General features: G+C 38.9%; 2 protein-coding genes across 6 annotated transcripts in view; both read right to left on the bottom strand.

Moving 5' to 3' along the window:
- Window positions 1-591: 591 nt before the first annotated feature.
- Window positions 592-12,552, bottom strand: MSRB2 (methionine sulfoxide reductase B2). The gene is made up of 5 exons (XM_042474027.1): window positions 12,310-12,552; window positions 9,562-9,674; window positions 7,806-7,882; window positions 1,916-2,063; window positions 592-1,186 (listed from the first exon to the last, which is right to left on the bottom strand). Exons 1-5 carry the CDS (start codon window positions 12,458-12,460, stop codon window positions 1,079-1,081), a joined length of 597 nt encoding a protein of 198 aa, XP_042329961.1. The 5' UTR covers window positions 12,461-12,552; the 3' UTR covers window positions 592-1,078.
- A 5,313-nt stretch (window positions 12,553-17,865) lies between these two features.
- Window positions 17,866-19,600, bottom strand: part of ARMC3 (armadillo repeat containing 3) — a 74,995-nt gene continuing 73,260 nt past the window's right edge. For all 5 annotated transcript variants that reach the window (XM_042471112.1, XM_042471113.1, XM_042471109.1 and 2 more), the window contains exon 20: window positions 17,866-18,352. In XM_042471112.1, the coding sequence (XP_042327046.1) occupies window positions 18,143-18,352 (210 nt within the window). In that variant the 3' untranslated portion in view covers window positions 17,866-18,142. The remainder of the gene's footprint in view (window positions 18,353-19,600) is intronic.

Here is a 19,600-nt window from a genome sequence, read left to right on the forward strand (position 1 = left end):
GTTTTCTTTATGTTCAGCAATAAGCCTGTATTTGCACTTTCTTCCTTGACCTTCCTCAGTAATTGTTCCAAGTCTGTAATGTTTTACACTAATAATATGGTGTCGTCCATATATCCTTCCTCCTAACTTCACCTCTCTTCTAAGTCTAAGCCTGCTCTTCTTATGATATTTTCTATGTATAAGTTGAACAAATACTGTAGGGTGACAGAATGCAGCCTTGCCTGATCCCCTTGCCACTTGAGAACCATTCTGTTTCTACATATTCTGTTTGAACTCTTGTTCAGAACTTTCAAATGTAGTGGAGCTCCCATGTCTCTGAGAGCAGTTTTCCATGATCAATGCAGCCAAAAGCTGTGCTGTAGTCTATAAAGCACATGCTGATTTTCTTTTGGAAAAGAAATTTTGGTGCATTCTATTAGTCATTATATGTTTGCAATGTGGTCCCTAGGGCTTCTACCTATCCTAAACCCAGTTTACACCTCTGGGATTTCTCTCTTCATGGAATCTGTGTTACAGAATTTAAAGCATAATTTTGTTTGCATAATAATGATGATGACATATATATAATTTTATAATTTAAAAAACACTGAGTTTAAGTTTTGGAAATTGGCATATTTATTTGCATCTGCTTGATCACATTGTACAGAATAAGTTCAGTAATCAAGTAACCACCTTTAATTGATTGAAAAAAATAATTTTCTATGTAACAGAATATAAACATAGTGTTCTTATATATGGTAATATACACATACTGTTTGTTCTTTGATGTTTGTGCAGGATTTAATACAACAGTCTCTTAGTAAAAGAGCTCTGCATGCGTATACAGAATCCACAGACTGGGCTGGCTACATCAAAGAAGCATATTCCATTACAGAATAAACACAACAAATCTCACATCAATGGCTTGGCACTGGCTACATAAATGCTAATTAACTGCCTTCACTATACAAGTATTTACATAAAATAGACACATTAGCTACAGGCACCTGGCTCCTGATCCATTTTCAAGGTAGTCCACTTTGTCAAGAGAATTCTGAGTATTAAAGCACTTTTAACATACAATGTAAATATCCAAGCCTCACTGTCTTGAATTCGGTTTAAATGTTAATGAAACGCTGTTGATGCAGAACCGCTGCCCAGATGGCTTGGGACCATCACTGAACACATGGCCCAGATGGGCATCACACTGTAAGAGATGAACAGACTTGAATGCAGCACCAGTTTCTTAAATTATAACCTATCTACATGAATTATACAGATTGATTTCATAGCTGAAGGGGCCAATTAAATTAACAACTGCCATTTAAGCAACACCTTCTGTGTTTAAGTACTTGTTTCCAAAAATCATCCATTCTAGCCTCCATGTTTGTGAACATCCAATTATTCTGGAACAAAAAGTGCAACTTTTCCTGGCTAATTTTTTTCTATATGTTTTCCTATGTCAGGAATTATTCTTACTGTAGACACTATTTCAGATTCAGTTAATAACATCAAAAAATTGAAGCAAACAGAATCTTCTCATTGTTACCAGCATCCCACTTTTAAATTCCAAGAGTTTAAACACCGTATGACTATTGAGAGTCAACTTTGGAGGGAGGGGGGATGTTGTATTTGATGGTACTTCAATTTAAATTTGCTCAATGCAATGCAATGCAATTTTATGCATATCTACTGCAAAGAAAATCCCACTGGGAGCAAAGAAATTTACTTCCAGGGAAGCATATACAGGGCAGAAACTATATTGCATTATTATTCTTGTACAATATGCAACTGACCTGAAGAATCTTTAGGTGGAAACACTAGATGAATTCACCTAGTTGCAGATCATGCAAATGGCAGTTTCCCAAGATGCTAGCAAAATTAGCACAACACCTGCATTATAGCACCTATTAAATTTTGTGCAAGTCAGATATACCTGTTTGCAAATGACTTCTGTCCGGCTCAATCCTGATGCATTATCAGGCCGCCTCATGATATTAGTATCACTTTCATCTGTTCCTTGTGTTCCATAGGCTTCTGAAAAAGAGGGCCACCCTGTGCCAGAATCATACTTTGCTTCTGAGCTATTAAGGATAGCAAAATAGAATATTAATGAAGTCTTACTATAAATTAATTATTTTTATTGCTTATTATATCATTTTTTTGTTTTGTTTTCTTGTGAGCTGGAAGCTTTGGAGAGGTGCGGTTTTTGAATACAAAAGGGTTAACCTTCTCCTGCTGTCAGCCCCCACCTCGGGGGTTTCATTACCTTGAATACCCTGCCCCAGTGAAGACCAGGAGACTGGTATTAGTCTCACAATATTTTCAACATTCTGTGCAGTTTGAGCCTACTGGGTTTTCATACGGAACCTTTATGTTGCAGAAATAAATTTGTTCATTTTGTTTGTTTGTTTTATAACGCCTATGGTTTGTTAAATGAAATAAAGGCATTTGTTCATTAATTCATTCATTCACATTTGTTCATGTAAATACAATCCTCATCTGTACGAAGAAGAAATGTCCACTAACTCATCACTGACAACTTCAACCTTTTGGAGAGGTTCAATGGCTGTTCTTTTAAACAAAATTGAAGATGTTGTTTTTAAAAAGGTGTTCTAGGAATGTTCATCTTCTAACATATCAGATTCAGTTCTCTTTAGAGACACCTAGTGGAGGGTGAAAAAATGAACAACTACTGTATAGAGACTACAGAAAAATCTTGCCCAACACTTAAAATAACCTCAAATAGAAATGAGAAAAAACCCCCTCATAAACAAATGTTTGCAAACATTCCATAACCAAGTAAAAAACAGACTTTGTTTTAGCACTTCCTTTAAAATAGGGCTTAGGAAATAAAGAGGAAATTCAAGCAAACGTTAAACACTTGAAGTCCCATTCATTTCAAATGGGGAGATTTAAGCCCACGTATATGCTCTCAGCCTCAGGGGAAGGCAATGGCAAACCTCCCCTGACCAAATCTTGCCAAGAAATTATAAGATTTTCTTAGGGTCATCATAAATTGAAAGCAACTTGAAGGCAAACAACAACAAATAATAAAATTAAAGAACCAGTGTAGTATAGTACTTTGAGTATTGGACTATAACACTAGAGGCCAGGGTTCAATTCCTGGCTCAGTCATGTAAACCCACTGGGTGACCCTGGGTAAGTTACACTCTCCCAGCCTCAGAGGATGACAATAGCAAATCACCTCTGAAGAAACTTGCCAAGAAAACTTCAAGATATGGAGACTTTGCCTTAGGGTCACCATAAAGTGAAACCACTTGAGGGCACACAACCACAGCAGCATAATGAAAATCTGCAAAATCCAATGCATGATCTAAAACAGTGTTACTCAAAGTGGTGGTCCTTGAATCAGTACTGACCCCTGAGCCATTGTGTGCTGACCCTTAGAAAGTTTCCAGGAAAGAAAAAAAAATTAGCCAATGGGCATCAATATAGTTCCAGTTCCAGTCACGCTGGTGAAAAAAATAGTGGCCCGTCCTCCACATCAGCTAGCCTGAAAAACATTTATGAATTTTCTAAGTTATTTACAACTGAGTTCAGCTGGACTTACACCAGTGAAATAAGTTTAGCATTGTAGCTTGGTACATGTCCAGTTTGCACTGGATTATGCCCAAAGCTTCCACGTATTGGTATCTATACAGTACTATTAAGGGACAAGGCAAATGTGAAGTCCAAAGAAAGAAATAATGCATATCTGCTTTCTAGTTTAAAAAAAGAAGCTGAAATCTATAGCATGCTTGAAGGAACAAAATGAAAACACAATGTCTAATTATGACAATTATTTACTAAAATGAACGAATCTTTATTGTTTATAACATCCTAAAACCAATAACCTTCAGTTGGTAGACTGTGTGATCCTTTCTGTTTCAATACAGATTCTGAAAAGGGTTTACTTTCTGTATCTCAGGTATGCCACTTCAGCCACATTATAATTAATAAAGGGATGGAAACCAGGCAAAATCCAAACTAAGAAGGGGGAAAGGCAGAAAAAATATATAGAACCCCACCTTAAATTATTTCTTTTTCACATCTTCTAATAAAGAGTAGATTCTGGACCATGAAATACATGCCACAATGAATGAATGAATGAATGAATGAACGCAAACGGAATAAAGAAAGACTCACAAAAAAATTGTGATTTCTATTAGGTTAAAAAAGACAAAGTGTTTTTTATTTGCATTTTTTCAACTTTCAGGGGGGTTCTGTGTCCCTAACCCCAGCGAATACTGTAATAATAATAGAGAAGGGAAAAAAGAGGGAAGAATGTAGCATGAGCTTACATATAATATGCAGCTAAAGATTACTGACTGAATGATAATAATAATAATAAATAATAAAATTTTTATTTATATCCCGCCCTTCTTATAATCAGGGTGGCTTACAACAAGATTAAAATACAATCATACAATGATAGGTAGAAAATGGTTATCTTTCTAACCTTAGAGTAGGAGTCTTTTGTAGCAGTAAAAGAATGCAGGATCCAATAGCTGCTGCAACTGTTAAGAGACAATAGCCTCTACTGATCTACTGCAAATTGTCCCAAGAGCCACAAACAGAATCCATACTTCTTTCTTTCCATTCGTACTCTTTCTTCCAAGTGTGCAAGCAGCTATTGTTCTTGCTGGAAATAAGATCCTGCTTCTAACTTTAAATAGAGGTCATTCAAAAATCATCCCACAAAAACTGAGCCTAGGATAGGGTGCTGAAGAGGTTTGCTGGGGCTACATGCAGCCTGCACTTTGCCCACCCCACTCCACTCAATTCATAATTGGAATTCAGAACAGATAGCATCCATCTGTGTGCCTGAACTGAGGACCAAAATCTATCCATCTTAGCCAAAGTTCTGCCTTGTTAACATATAAAAATATGGCAAGTTGTCTGGAAAAAAACACACAGAAAAGGGGAAAGGCAATATTCTGCCACCTGCTGGCATTCATTGGCTTTTAAAGCAATTTTCCTCCAGTCCAGCTCACTTCTGGTTTTGGAACAGAGCTGGAAGGCAAGTGCTTAAGGCCACAGAATGAATTGAGAAGGTAGTTGGATAGACAGGGGGACAGAGAGAGAGATTTAATGTGACCAGACTCTCCGTTGACTATCTTATTCAAGAATGGAGCAGACACGTGGATGGCTCCTCATGATGTCTTGTTTGGCAACAAAAAGGAGATAACACACCAGAGTTACATGTTTAGGCTTGAAGATATCTCATGCAAAGCAGTAGTTGTGTAGGAACATTCCTGATTTGGGACCAACACAATTATACTCTCTCATTCTACTGACTGTGTTTTTGAATGGGTCTTGTTCATTGTCCCTTCTGCATCAACTCAATTGTTTATACTTGCCGCCAAAACTCTGTGCCAATTTTCCATCCTATTAAAATTGCTCCCTGCCACAACTGTCCTTGGGTGGTTTATTTATAGATACACTGCTTAGATTTCTGCTAGAAACATTTTAGTGGCCACCAAAATACTGCTGTTTGACATTGTATTTGTCCTTTGAAGTAGTTCACCGGAGCATTTATAGATGAATGGACATTCCTCAAACATGTGCACTAGATTAGCTTTGAATACACCATACCTCCAACATATGTTGTTTGCTTTGATCTCTGTTTTAGCTGTCTTGAATGCAGTTGAGATAATTTTAAGAAGTCTGACCCTTGGTTGTAATTTTATGACTGGATTGAGGTTCCATGTTCCATTAAACTCCTGTAATTTGCTATCTATAAAAATTGAGGCTTATGTTCCATGTATTCCTAATACTCAGTGAGTGTTCTGTAGTAGACAGCAGCAAGCTACATACTGCAGAAACATTTCAAGTATCAAAGATATGGATACTTTAATGGACAGTTCTTTGGATGGGTTCTGAATGTGTCTTTAACATATTAAAAATCTGGGACTTTTTTTCTACTTGCAAAAGTCTCCATGTATAGATAACAATTAGCTTTTTACACTAGACCCAGAAATACAAAACAGTTTGGTGGAGAGATAATACAATTGGCCCTTTGTTTTCGTGTTCCAGACACACACATCCCAGTAAAAACAGAGGCTCACACTTATTCAAGACCCATAGGCTTGAATGGAGCATGCTCCTGTGCATGTGTCATGGGCGTGTGCCCCCAGTGCAAACGCCATTGCAAATAGTGGAGGTCACCCCTCCACGAATATTCAAGTGTGCGGAGCTCAGATCTGTGCATTAGGAGGGGCGACTGTAGTTGAGTGTGTTTTCTGTTGCTCAGTATTCAAAACAGAAAGGATTTTGCACTAACTGGTATTCACGCCTTCTCCATTCTGGTGCTCAGTGTCCTGTCCTACAATACCCATACATTGTGGAATTATGTGAGTTGTAGCCCAAAACATCTGGAAGACATGAAGCTGGTCTTAAACCACCTATAAGAATGGCTCCGCATAGAGCACAGTAAAATAACCAACCTGAATACCTAAGCATACAAAAGAAAGGCCAGTTGTCAGGAAAAGGACTATCAGATTGAACTGGTAAATTTAGAAAACAAGACTTTTTTCTCTGATTAATAATAATAATAATAATGAAATATGTATTTGTATCCCGCCTCTCCCTTTAGAGGATTGAGGCGGGTAACAGCACAAGTTAATACAAATACAAAGATAATAACAAAGAAAACAATGCCCCAAAGCCATAAACTCTTCAAACCTCCCTCCTTAAATATAGAATTACAACCTATAGGCAGTGGGTTTCTATTACTGGTCCAACCTACTTGTAAAAAATTACTGTTCAAGGTGCCATTAGGAACCATGACTGTCAATAGTTTAGCATCAGATATGCTTTGTGTAACACTTATGTAGGTATAAAAGGGATTCCTCCTTTGATGAATGCATGTACATATGATTTCTCATGTTATCCCACATTCTATCCCAGATGTGGTGAAAATGAAACTCTGGACTGAATACAGACTCCTAATGGTGTTTTTATGGCCATCGGCTCTTCCAGATTCCTCGGCCTTCCCTATCACTCTGGCGAAATAAGGAAAGGGTAAAAAAAAAGGGGGGGGGGAAGGGGAAGTTGCCTGCCTTGGAGAGCCAGTGTGATGTAGTGTTCATCTGTGACTCTGGAGACCAAGGTTCGATTCCCAACTTGGCCATCGAAACCCACCGGGTGACTTTGGGCAAGTCACACTCTCTCAGCCCTAGGGGAAGGCAACTGCAAACCTCCTCTGAACAAATCTTGCCAAGAAAACTGCATGATAGGTTCACCTTAGGGTTACCACAAGTCAGAAACAACTTGAAGGCACACAATCAACAAAAAGTTGCCTCTCCCAGAAGTCTTGTTTCAAATAGGTTGAAGTTTTTTTCCTGTTTAGCTCCCCAAATACCTCCTTTTCAAAACTAGGTGTTTTGGGGCTACTTTCACGTTACTGTGCTATTTTTCACAGTCCATGTGGCCCCTGGAAAGTCTTAAGAGAAAGACAATTGCCTCTCCAGCCCCAACTCAGTTGCTCACTGCTGTTTCACAGGGGGTTACCCTTCTCCCGAATAGCAGCTGGGAGGAGGACTGGGGAAACTGTGAAAAGAAAATAATTGAACTGCTCAGTCCCCATTTTGTTTTGGGAATCCTCTCTTTCAATTGCTTTTTGAAAAAACAAGTGGAAGATCCAAGTTCCATCTTTCTCCAATTCTACCCTTAAATCAAGGAAAGCTCATCAGGTGACCTAGGCAGGGTTGTTATTAGGATAAATAGTGGTAGTGGTGGTAGTAAGCAAAGCAAATGCTCCTAAGAGGGAGGAATCTAAATATGATAAATAAAAAATAAGTATGTTACAATTGGACGCCTACCTGAATAGTGGGGCATTGCAGCACACACAGTGGTACATCCCAGGCTCCGTGTTAGTCAGATGAATTCCACTAAAAGGCTTCAAACATGTATGTTAATATTCTAGAGAGGTGCAGGGCCTTCTCTCTGTCACTTATCTTCTCTCCCAACCTGTTTTCCATGGTAATATTTCAGTTGTACAGTTAGATCTTATAGTCTCTTGACTTGCTTTACCAGGTGGTGTGTTTACCATTTAAGTGAAATAACTTAAAAATATCCTAAAGGACTCCAGCTGCATTTTTCGTCCATTTACTCATTCTGATAAGTTAGGCCTGGACATGTGCCCCAAAGTACTACTTGGATGGCATCACTGATTCCACTCCACCCCTCTCTGTCAACTGGGCAAACTGGTCTTGTGAAAAACTGCTGCAAGGAAGAGGTTGCAGAACGTAAAATGCTCAACACTCTCCCATCCATGCCCTCCCCACTTTAAATTCTGAGTAGGACAGAACCACATATAAATACATGGATCTGTCACAGATATATTTAGTTACCCCATAATGAAGACACCTCCACTCATTAAGGAAAAAGCAATTTTACATTATGGTCCCTGTCATACTACACAACCATGATTCCACTCTTCCACTCTAGGTGTAGTTATTTGAGTGTCAGACTAAGAAACTGGGGGACTAGGGTTTGAATCCCTGCTCAGCCATGAAAACCTACTCGTGACTTTGGACAAGTCACACTCCCTCAACCTCATAGGAATGCAAAGGCAAAGCCCCTCTGAACAAATCTGGCCAAGAAAACCTTGTGATAGGTTCCCCTTAGGTTTCTTAAGCCAGAAATGACGTGACATACAGCAACAAATGATTTCACTCTAACTGCTATGTGAATCCTACAGCATCCTGGGATATGTACTTTGGTGAGACATTGTCGTTCTCTAAGAATTCTAAACACCCTCTCTTTACTGCACACCTCAGGATTCTACAGGATATTTCCATGGCAGTTACGGCAGAATCATTGCCTGACATCCTGTTATGGCATACACCTTATGCCCGTGTATGTCTTTCTTTAGTCGTTGAGAAGGTTGATTCTCGTTCTCCTGTTGCAATGACCAAAGGTCCTTCTCCAGAATTTACCATTGGGGCATTGCCATTTTAGGGCTTCTGGAGAACAGTGGGAACCAGAGAAATGTCTGGCTATATCCTTGTAGCCAGAAGTGTTACAAGAAGCACAAGAAATGATTACACAATCCATTGAGACGTCCAGGGACCTTAGAAGACATGTATTTTTCTATATAGACATATAGAGACTTAGGGAGAGGCTGATCATGACAGGTGCTAATGAAGTAGGTAGGATAAAAATACAGTTGGCCCTCAATATTCATGGATTCCTTAACCATAGATTCAATCATTAATTATAATTGTTACTACTAGTAGTAATTATAATACTACTTGGGGTCCTCAGTGGATGAATCCTACATGGACATACTCAAGACATTTTCCCAATCTCCCCCCGCCCCAATTCCACCACCCACAGAATGACTAGGCTGTGCAGAAGCAACTTAGTGGTAAGCTTAGGAGTGTCAAATGGCCAACTGGAGCATATTTCGGCCTATGGAAATCATAAGCTGTACTCTGCCATACACGATTCTGGACGCTGTAGCATAACTGCGTAATATGAGTAGGTTTGACATATCTATACAGAAACATACTGTCTATGTATATATCCATACTCATCCCATATTTTTGGAAAATGCTACATATTTTAGCTTACCAGTTCAGTCCCTTTTTCTCTGGTGACATAAAACTGCTCAGGAGTCAATTTCTTCTGCCAATCAGTAGTAATTCTTGATTCATCATATCTTGTCAAAGAAGCTTGATTCTTATCTGGAAAGGCAGGACAGCAAGAAGCCTATCTGAATGTGATGAAATGCAACTGAGTCACCATATGCAGAACAGGTGTCTACATACCACAAATTGCAGCAGAAGGAAGCCAATAATTGCAAAGGGAAGGGGGGAGAGGGAGGCCTCCAATCACAGCTGACAGTGTGCAGAAAGATGATGCATTTGGAACAGATGCTAAGAAAGGGGTTTCACTCTGTAGCAGGGGAATTTTACTAGGAAATTTTCAAAGGCCGGTTTTCATGTAGACGATATTTAATGGAGCCCTGGGTGTAATAAAAAAGTATTCCATACAGTTACAGAACAAAAGCCCCTCTGTAATTAAAATGATTTCAAACAGATATACTGACATATGAACATCTCTTTCCCCTCCCAGTGGTCACATCCATCTTCTAACACAAGACAGCATCTTAACCTCTTCTTCTTAGAGTTTGGAGGTAAACAGCTACAAACAACCAAGTTACCTGCAAATAATTATACTGCTCATTCACCCCTTAATGAAGGCAAAACACGCTGCAGAAATAATTCATTTTGAGACTGCTTTGTCTTGACTCAGCTCTAAGGAATCCTGGGAAATGTAGTTTATTATGGAACCAGAACTCTATAACTGTATGGAATACTTTTCTATTACACCCAGGCCTTCTGCAATGCACCTGTAACTTACTTTTCAGGTAATATTAGATTACAGAATGTGGATAAATGATGGAGAAGGAATATTACAAGATTCTATTGCTGGCTTGTGGTGTGCCTCATGCCCTACTGCGAGTGCTAATGAAGTAGTTAGTATGAAAGCACAGTTGGCCCACAGTATCCACAGATTCCTTATCCATGGATTAAATAACCCAGTTTGAATATATAAATTTCAAAAAGCAAACCTTGATTTTGCCAAACTATAAAAGGGACACTATTTTACTACACCACTGTATATAATGGGACTTCAGCATCCATGGATTTTGGTATCCATGGGAGGTCCTGGAACCAAACCCCATCCGACACCAAGGGGGGCCACTGTATGTTTTGTAGCACAGATAACCCAGCATGAGACCGCTTTCACTGCCCTGGCTCAATGCTAGGGAATTCTGGGAACTGTAGTTTTGTGAGACATTTAGTCTGGCAGAGATTTTTGGGGCCACAATAAACTACAATTACCAGGATCCCCTAGCACTGAGCAAGGCACTCAAAGAGGTATCAAACAGTGTGTTTTGGACCTATAGTTTAAATAAACTGAAACAACAGTGGCAACTAATGGCTTATGAAGGGTTTTTAAAAAGCCTCGGAAAGAAAGGAGTAATTTGGCAAGTAGTTTGTCCAAACAGGAATAAGAAAACAGTCTGTCTCTCCAGGCTGCCAGAATGAAAACTGGAGACGGCTCCTGTACCTTTCGTGAAATACAGTAACAACCAAAACCTACAAAAAGTGATACCTTTTATTCAGCTAACCAAAACGCACAAAATGACGCAAGCTTTCAAAGCTCCACTGGCTTCTTTGTCAGGCAAAGGTGTTACGAATCACACAGGAGACAAAAAATTATAAAATGACAATGTTAATCACCAGCCTGCATTTTGGGTGTTATTATGCTTTGCTATATGGCCAGCAAACACAGCTACCTGTGAATATGCACCTTTAATGGTTGCGCAGAGAAGTGCCACATTCAAGTCAGACAACAAGCAGCTGACATTCCTCTTCTGCACAACCACTAATAGCTACAACAGCTGTCTCTAGTTTTCACTCTGGAAGCCGCAGTCCTCTGCACTGCTTTCAAATCCCAACTCAGCCATGGAAAGCCATTGGGTGACTTTAAGCAAGCCACACTCTCTCAGCCTCAGAGAATGGCATTGGCAAAACCCCTCTGAAGAAATCTGCCAAGACAACTTCTTAAGTTTGTTTTAGGGTCACCATAAGTTGGAAACGACTTGAAGGCACACAGGACGACAACATATCAGAATAATTCCTAGTTAGTCGTTGTTTGTTGTCGTGTGCCTTCAAGTTGTTTCTGACTTAGGCTAAGCTTCGTACCCTGTTTCGGGCACGAGGAAAAGAGTTGTGAGGCCCATCATTTAACAGCTTCATGGGAATAAGTTTATTGTCTTTGCCTCTATCTTACGCGGCATCATGGGGTTTTCTTGGCCAGGTTTCTTCAAAGGGGGTTTGCCATTGCCTTCCTGTGAGGATGAGTGACTGTGACTTGCCCACTTCATCTCCCAGAAGCCTCAGCCATGTTGACCAACAGTGTGGGATTCTGGGAGCTGAAGTCCAAAAGCCCTTGAAGAACACAGTTTGGGGACCACTGCTCTAAACCAATGGTCCCCAAAACTGTGTGCTGCCATTCAAGGGATGCCAGCTTGGCTGCAAAAGTCACACTCTCTCAGCCTCAGAGGAAAGCAATGGCAAGGGCCCCTCTGAACAAAGCTTGCCCAGAAAACCCCATGATGATAGATAGGGTCCATAAGAAAGCACGCAACAACAACATATTACACAACATATGGCCTCCAGGCTCCATCTCTCTCTGTAGGCGGGAAACAAACAAGACCTCCGCCTCCTCGCCACAACTGCTGCCCCGCTTTGGGTCGACCTGGCCCGGCCCCATGTAGCCCAGCAGCCCACTCCCAGAAGCAGCTACCCGCCGGGCTGTTGTCGGTTTTGGCCCCTCGCCACAAGCCAACCCAGGCCCCGCTACGATGAAGGGCCCCCGGCCCAAGGAGGCAAAATGGCGGCGCCCGCCCTTGCAGGCCAGGGGCCAGTCTCCTCAGGAGCCCAGCAGCAGCAGCCATCCTCCTCGCAAAGGCGGCCTCGCTCGCTCGCTTTTCCCCTCGTCAGGCCCCGAATAAATAAAAGCAAAGGCCGCAGGCCCCAAACTCCGCCCTTCGCTGCTTCCTCCTCCTCCCTGACAGCCTTGTCTTTTAAAACAATGCTGTGTTTTAATGTTGTGTAACAAGCTATTGCGATATTTAAAAATTTTAAACATTAAAAAAACTTTTTATAGTTTTGTTTTGAAAGTGTTGCTTTAATGTGTGTGTGTATATACACACACACACACACACATTAATACACTTATATTATATATATATACACACACATTAATACACATTATTTTATATATATATATATATACACACACACACATTAATACACTTATTATTTTATACACTTATTATATATATATATATACACACACATTAAAACAACACTTTTATTATTTTATATATATATATATATATATATATATATATATATATATATATATACACACATATACACAAACACACACACATTAAAACAACACTTCATTATTTTATATATTATTGTTATTTTTATTATTATTATCCCACCTTCCCCCCAAAATTGGGACTCAAAAGCAGTTTACAGTCTAAAAAACACAGCACAATTAAAAGCTTTACAAAAAGTGACAACTGAAACAATACAATGTGTGTGTGTGTGTATGTATTATGAGCTGCCTTGGGCCCCAACTTGGGAGAAAGGGGGGGATAAAAATAAAATAAATTAATGAAAATAAATTAAAACACACCAAAAGTAGGATGCCATTAGAAAAAGAGAAAGGCAGTTTTAAAAAACCATACGCTTAAAATAATTCCTAGTTAGTAGTTGTTTCAGTTGTCACTTTTTATAAAGTTTTTAATTGTGCTGTGTTTTTTAGACTGTAAGCAGCTTTTGAGTCCCAATTTTGGGGGGAAATCAGGTTAACAATGATAATATATATCATCTAATAATAATAATAATAATAAGTAATATCACTTAACTATAACAACAAAAATAGATAAAGTGGGGTACTACTACTACTACTAATAATAATAATATCATCTAGAATACTAATAGATAATAGTAATATCACCTAAATATAACAACAAAACAAAAATAAATAAAGTGGGATAATAATAATATTAGAAAACTAAATGTCTCACAAACTACAGTTTCCAGGGTTCTCTAGCACTGAGCCAGGGCAGTTAAAGCAGTCCCAAACTGGATTATTTCTGCAGTGTGTTTTGGACCATTGGCTTTGTAATAAGATAGTTGCTGGGGGATTTCATGAAGCAAATAGATGGCAGATTCATCATAGCAGATAGAACAATTCTGTGGTTATAGAACTACAGTATCAGACTTTACCTAGATGTATACTTTAAATTTTGTCAACAGCATTTCACACACATAGTCAGTGGACATTGCTAAATGTAATGGAAACCAATGTCAATATTCATTAAAAATAAATAAATGAGATTAACAATCATATTTTATAAGAGAAGTGAATTGCGAAGATAGCTTTTGTGTTGGCCAGATTTACATCTTACAGAACAATTTAGCCCTACATGTTTTTTTTAAAATTGCTATTGCATCATTCCCACTTGACATAAATTACTTGAACACTAAGCATAGGTGCTAAGTTCAGTGGAAAGTGAAGGCACTCAGGAGATCAAATTATTAGACTCATCAATTTCTGTCTAATCTTGAGTCAAAGTTCATGAAAACTATGCAGTGAAAGAGGCCCAGCACTAAGTTTAATTAATGATTAAGTCTGATTGCTTTGGCACTCAAAGGGAGCATGCTGTTAATTATGGGGGTAATGATTTTATAGTATGTAACAGGGGGTGAAGTGAATCTACATTCTGCTTGCAACAGTTCCTGGAGAGACATTGATTGAACAAAACATGAAACAGAACAAAAATGTAATTGCATGAGTTGGCAGGTATGAAATCAGCCAGCACTAGGAATAATGCTACTGTATTTTAGTGTATGCTTAAGGCAATTAAATATGTATCGATTCTGATATGGTTTATGTTACACACTAACGGTATTGTGTGTCAGGGTTTGTTTACTTGTAATCTGACAAAGCAATATAATCAAGCTTAAAATATAGAAATGGCAGTGCAATGTCTAAATGCAGTAATAAACTCGACAGCAAACACAAAATCGGCCAGTATATCAATAGCTTTCAAACACCTTCTTAAACTAGAAAGGATGTTCATTGGATGATGACTAAAAACAAAGAGGGACAAGGGAAGCATCTTTGGTTGGGTGAGGGTGAGAAGACCTGTGCTGCAGAATTAATGCAGTTTGATGCCACATTAACTGCCATGGCTCAATGCTATGATAATCTGGAATTTGTTGTTTTGTAAGATATTTCACCTTCTCTGTCAGAGCGCTCTGGTACCACAATAAAGTACAATTCCCAGGATTCCATAGCATTGAGCCATGGCAGTTAAAGCAGCATCAAACTGCATTGTTTCTACAGTGCAGATACAGTCTCGTGCCATTATAAGTCTTATTACAGGAAAAGAGGGAATACCAACCAAAGCCTTTGAAGCAGGTCTGGACATTCCTAAGGGATATTTGAAATGCAACGCAACCTTCTAGGAAAACATCTTTTTGTGTAACAAATGAGTAGTAATTGTTCATTTATTGCACCATGAACCCACTGTCTGTGTGGTACAGAAGGGTGAATGTATTATGAATTTTAGTTTCACCAAATGTCTTATTTCTCTGATCGCAAATTCAGTTTGGCCTAACTTCATGTGGCAAAATTCATTCAAAGGAAGTCCATATAAAAAATAATTCTAATTTTTATGCACGTTTCTTATAATACTTGCTTAGTCTGTGTGCACTTTTTCTAGTGTGCCCTGATTTTGCAAGCATTTTGCCCTAATGGAAAGTGTATTCCTGTGTGCATGGACATTTTTGTATATCTTTTCCTACATTTATGCTACCCCCTCTCTGCCCTGATATTAGAGTTGTAGACTGGATGGCTAGATACTGGAAAGGGCAGATTTCAGAGGTCTGCTGGCTCATGTAGATTTTGTTTTCAGTAGGTTAACTTGGTAAGTCTATACAAAAAAGCCAACCTGAAGACTTTCTCCTAAATGCTTAATATGAGTAGACTCTTCATGGATGCAAGCAGATTCAGAAAAGGATAGCTTGTATATAACCTTGCTAAATACTGGGAGTGGGGAGCAGGAGCAAGATAAGAATGGTTGGATCTTTCAAGATTCATACTTATAGGAAGGAGCAGCAGCAGCAGCAGGCGGAAAAACAGCATGTGTGTGGGTGGGTGTTTGAAAGTGTAGGTGGTAATATGGCAAGTCTCTTCTCTATACAGCAATATCTTTTTCCTAATTTAACTGTACCTTGGCACAACCTAGTTGGCAACTTTGCAGGGCAACCTAGTCAACACATACATTTATGTCAACAGATGCTGAGGCAAGTGGGTGATTCATGAGGAAGCAGGCGTCACCTTGTACAAACTCCTTTCAGCAGCAAAGTTTCTGAAGTATGTACTCAGTTCTACAAACTTTCTGATTTTCATGTAATTAATATTATGTCTCTCTTGCACTAATCCCTAGTACATTTGGGCAGATGTCTGGTGTCTATGTATGACTGAAGAGATGGACCACTGAGCTGAGTGTTCTACCTGCTGAGATCCTTTCTGCTAACTCTTGCAGCAGAAGTGAGCAAGATGGATTTTGGTTTACAGTAGTAAGTGGTGTTCTTTCTTCTCTTAAAATGGTGTTAATTGGCCTATCCATTGTTACAGTCACTAAGGCATAGGTGGGCAAATGTGGTCCTCCAGCTGTTTTTGGTCTGCAACTTCCATAGTCCTTACCTCTGTCTATATAGTGTAAGCAAAAATCTGTCTCAGGGGCCATAGTTTCCCATCATTTTGGACTGCTGGTATAGTTTGAGTCTTCCATTACCTGGCTAAAATAATCTTAGTAACTAACCAACAGGTACATCCATAATCTGCTCTTCAAACCTGCTAGTACACCTCAGTGCCAAAAGTGAACAGAATACATGTGAGATCAGTTGGATATTAGTACTATATAAAATGAGATTCCCCTGATTTTTTATACAATCTGGTAGAGATCATATAAGTAATCTTATTCTGAGCCTCCTCCTGTGACAGCTGGGTACCCACTATTATTACCAATAAAACCCCACCCACTTTCAAAGGACTGAAAATGCAGCTTTGTATGCCAGGATATTTTGGACTCATCTTTGCTTCCACCAGATCTCAGAGAATACAAATCTTGGAACAATACAATGGATGAAGAATCATTTGTCCCCAGCAGCTTCCCTGTAGGTTGTTTGAATGGATTTATCACCCTGAACTGGGTCCAGGCCATCTGTTACATCCTCTAATTACAAATGTGGAAAGAGGTAATTCACAATTGCATCATAAAAAAAGTGAAATATAAATGATTTAAGGGCAGGGGTATGTCATGTTTCATGCACCAATCAGGACTAAATGGGCTTCTTTTCTCGACAGACCAATTTCCTTGCTAAAAGTATCTGGTTTCTTGTAACAGGGGAATCAGTCTGGAATTCTTCCCTCAGGAACCAGAGATGTGTTTTGGTTAGCTGTGTCCACTATAAATGGCGAATGAGCAATAATTAAATACGGCCTTCTTATTTGCTTCAGTGCCCTGTTGCTGATTATTTTAGTGGATTTCATATTCTTTGATTAACGTCACATTTTCTTTTCTCCTTTGCGGGTGTTTTCCCCAGAAAAGTATGTGGGGAGCGAGGTCCAAAATGGAAGGAAGTATTTCTGGTTTAAACCAACACTGTCGGGAGATCAGTGCTTCAGTTTAGTGGCTCTCAGGCTGCACACACTCTAGTCTCCCAGAACCTAAAAACTCAAGCTTCAATTACATGATTACAGCACAAGCAGTTTGACTGAGCAAAGAAGATGGTGTTGCTTCACTTTCTCTCCTATATGTAGAACTTGGCAGAGATATCCTGGCCAGGGGATTCTGGGAATTGCAGTTAAAAAAGCCTTTCCCAAGATCTGTCTGTGGGTTCTATTTCAGGGAATCACCTTTTATATATAAACAAGAACATGTGAATTCATGGTTACCTCATTACATTTAGTTCAGTAAGATGGTCTAATTATTTCTTCTGCTCTGGCTCCATGTCATTATCATTAAGAGTTAATGAAAGTTACATGGTAGTTAACAGGAACAAAAAAGGGCAAACAATAGACCTGTTTATATAAATAGTAAACTTAAGGGGATATATATATATATATATATATATGGCAATATTGAAATGAATTGCAAGAGGAGACCTGCTGCTGTTAAAGTGAAAGCAAATGTCCTGGTGACCTGTGATACATTAAACCAAAAATTTATAAAACATTAATTAGCAACCACTTTACTTATATCTCCTTTTATTCTGGGTAATGCATCAAAGATATGACCAAGGCTTGTCCTTAAATTCTATACAATGCCTGAAGTGTTTTCTGAGAGTGAAGACATTAAGTTTTCAAAACTTTCAGTGAAAGAATGACAGTTCCATAGCTCCTTTCAGATTAGTCAGTGCACATAAAGGTGCTGTGCTTGGCACCCAGGTCAGCTTTGAAAATAAACCCAAGAAACTACTCTGTGCAAATGTAAAAATCTAACTAAGAAGTTGCTTTCTGGTTGTGAAGAATTCTGGAAAGATAATTAAATGCGGCGATAGTGATTTGCTTCTGGACTTCCATCTTTCATCAGGTAGCCTGGTTGGTACATGAGATCTACAATAAATACTTGAGGAGGAAGCAGAAGTCCAGGTATTCCCAAAGGAGAGTCATCAACTAATTTCACCTCATTCCATCCTCTATTGTACTCGCCACGGACTAAGCTGCAACCAATGCCAATTCTGTCTGCCAGAACCTATGGAAAGAAGCAACCAGAGTATTAATTACTATATTTATTTATTCTTACTACATTTATAGGGTGTTTTACTATATTTATAGTGTGTCTGGAGATATTTTACAGCTTAAAACAGCACTTTGCCTTACAACAGATAACAGTACAAAAGGAGAAATAGAGGGATGGAAGAGAAAAACAAGCAACCAGGTACCATGCCCTGTGACTTTTTTGGAAAGAGAGCTTGGCAATGCAGCTAGAAGGCATGGCTGTAGATGGGAGGCAACTTTTGAGAGGCTAACAGCAGAGGAGTATCAGCTTTATTTAAACTTTATTATTATTATTTATTATTTCAAAGGCTCATCTGGAATATAATTCCCAGAATCTGACCAGAATGGCCAATGCCTATAATCACTGCAAGACCATGTGAGTTGTAGCTTTTAGTAGCTCTAGCTAATCTATACAGGCAGAATAAGTAACTATATCTGGTAACTATATTGCAGTTTACATATTTATTAGAATAAGACCCTTGTATCCCCTTAGTCAACACATAGGTAAATCCCAATGTTTTGGTGGCTCAAATATGAGTTGGAATCCTGTTGATTAATCCAACTAGAGTAGATTCACTGGATTACTTGTTGAATGCTAGTCCTGTGGAGGCTTGATCTCTTAGATCTCTCCCCCTAGATCTTTCAGATCCCCTCACACTGTGCCTCTCAGATTCCACCTCAATGGGTCTTTCGGATCCCAAAATTATGTGACCACCACAGATTACACAGGATTCTTCTGTCTTATGACAAATAGTTTGAGGCTTCTTTTACCTCAGAACTCTCTCTCTAACCCTTGGTCCTCCCACTGACTTAAGTGTTTTTATTATTCTTGGTAGCATATTTTGATGTTAAATATAAATCATTCCCAGCCACTCCTTTATGAACAAAAAGAAAATAACTTTTATTTACAGAATGAGTTTATGAAGGTATCTCTTTTGGCAATTGGTTCTCAAATCTTATGGTTACAAAGTGTACATTGCTTCACTGGTTACAAACTGATCTTTTTTAGTTCACTCAAGGACTTCAATTGCTCTTCAGCTGTGTTTTAGTTTTTTTCAGATTCACAGAGATTCTATGAATCTCTAGCTTTATTCATAAATTACAATTGTACAGAATAATGTGAATCTGAGCCTTCCCTTCACTGACTCGCCATTGCTCAAAGAACTTATCAATTTAAACTGGTTTCACATGACTTTTTCTGTCCTTGGAAATCCCTCCTTCT

This window comes from Sceloporus undulatus, chromosome 6, assembly GCF_019175285.1.
Source record: "Sceloporus undulatus isolate JIND9_A2432 ecotype Alabama chromosome 6, SceUnd_v1.1, whole genome shotgun sequence".
In the NCBI taxonomy this organism is placed as follows: domain Eukaryota; kingdom Metazoa; phylum Chordata; class Lepidosauria; order Squamata; family Phrynosomatidae; genus Sceloporus; species Sceloporus undulatus.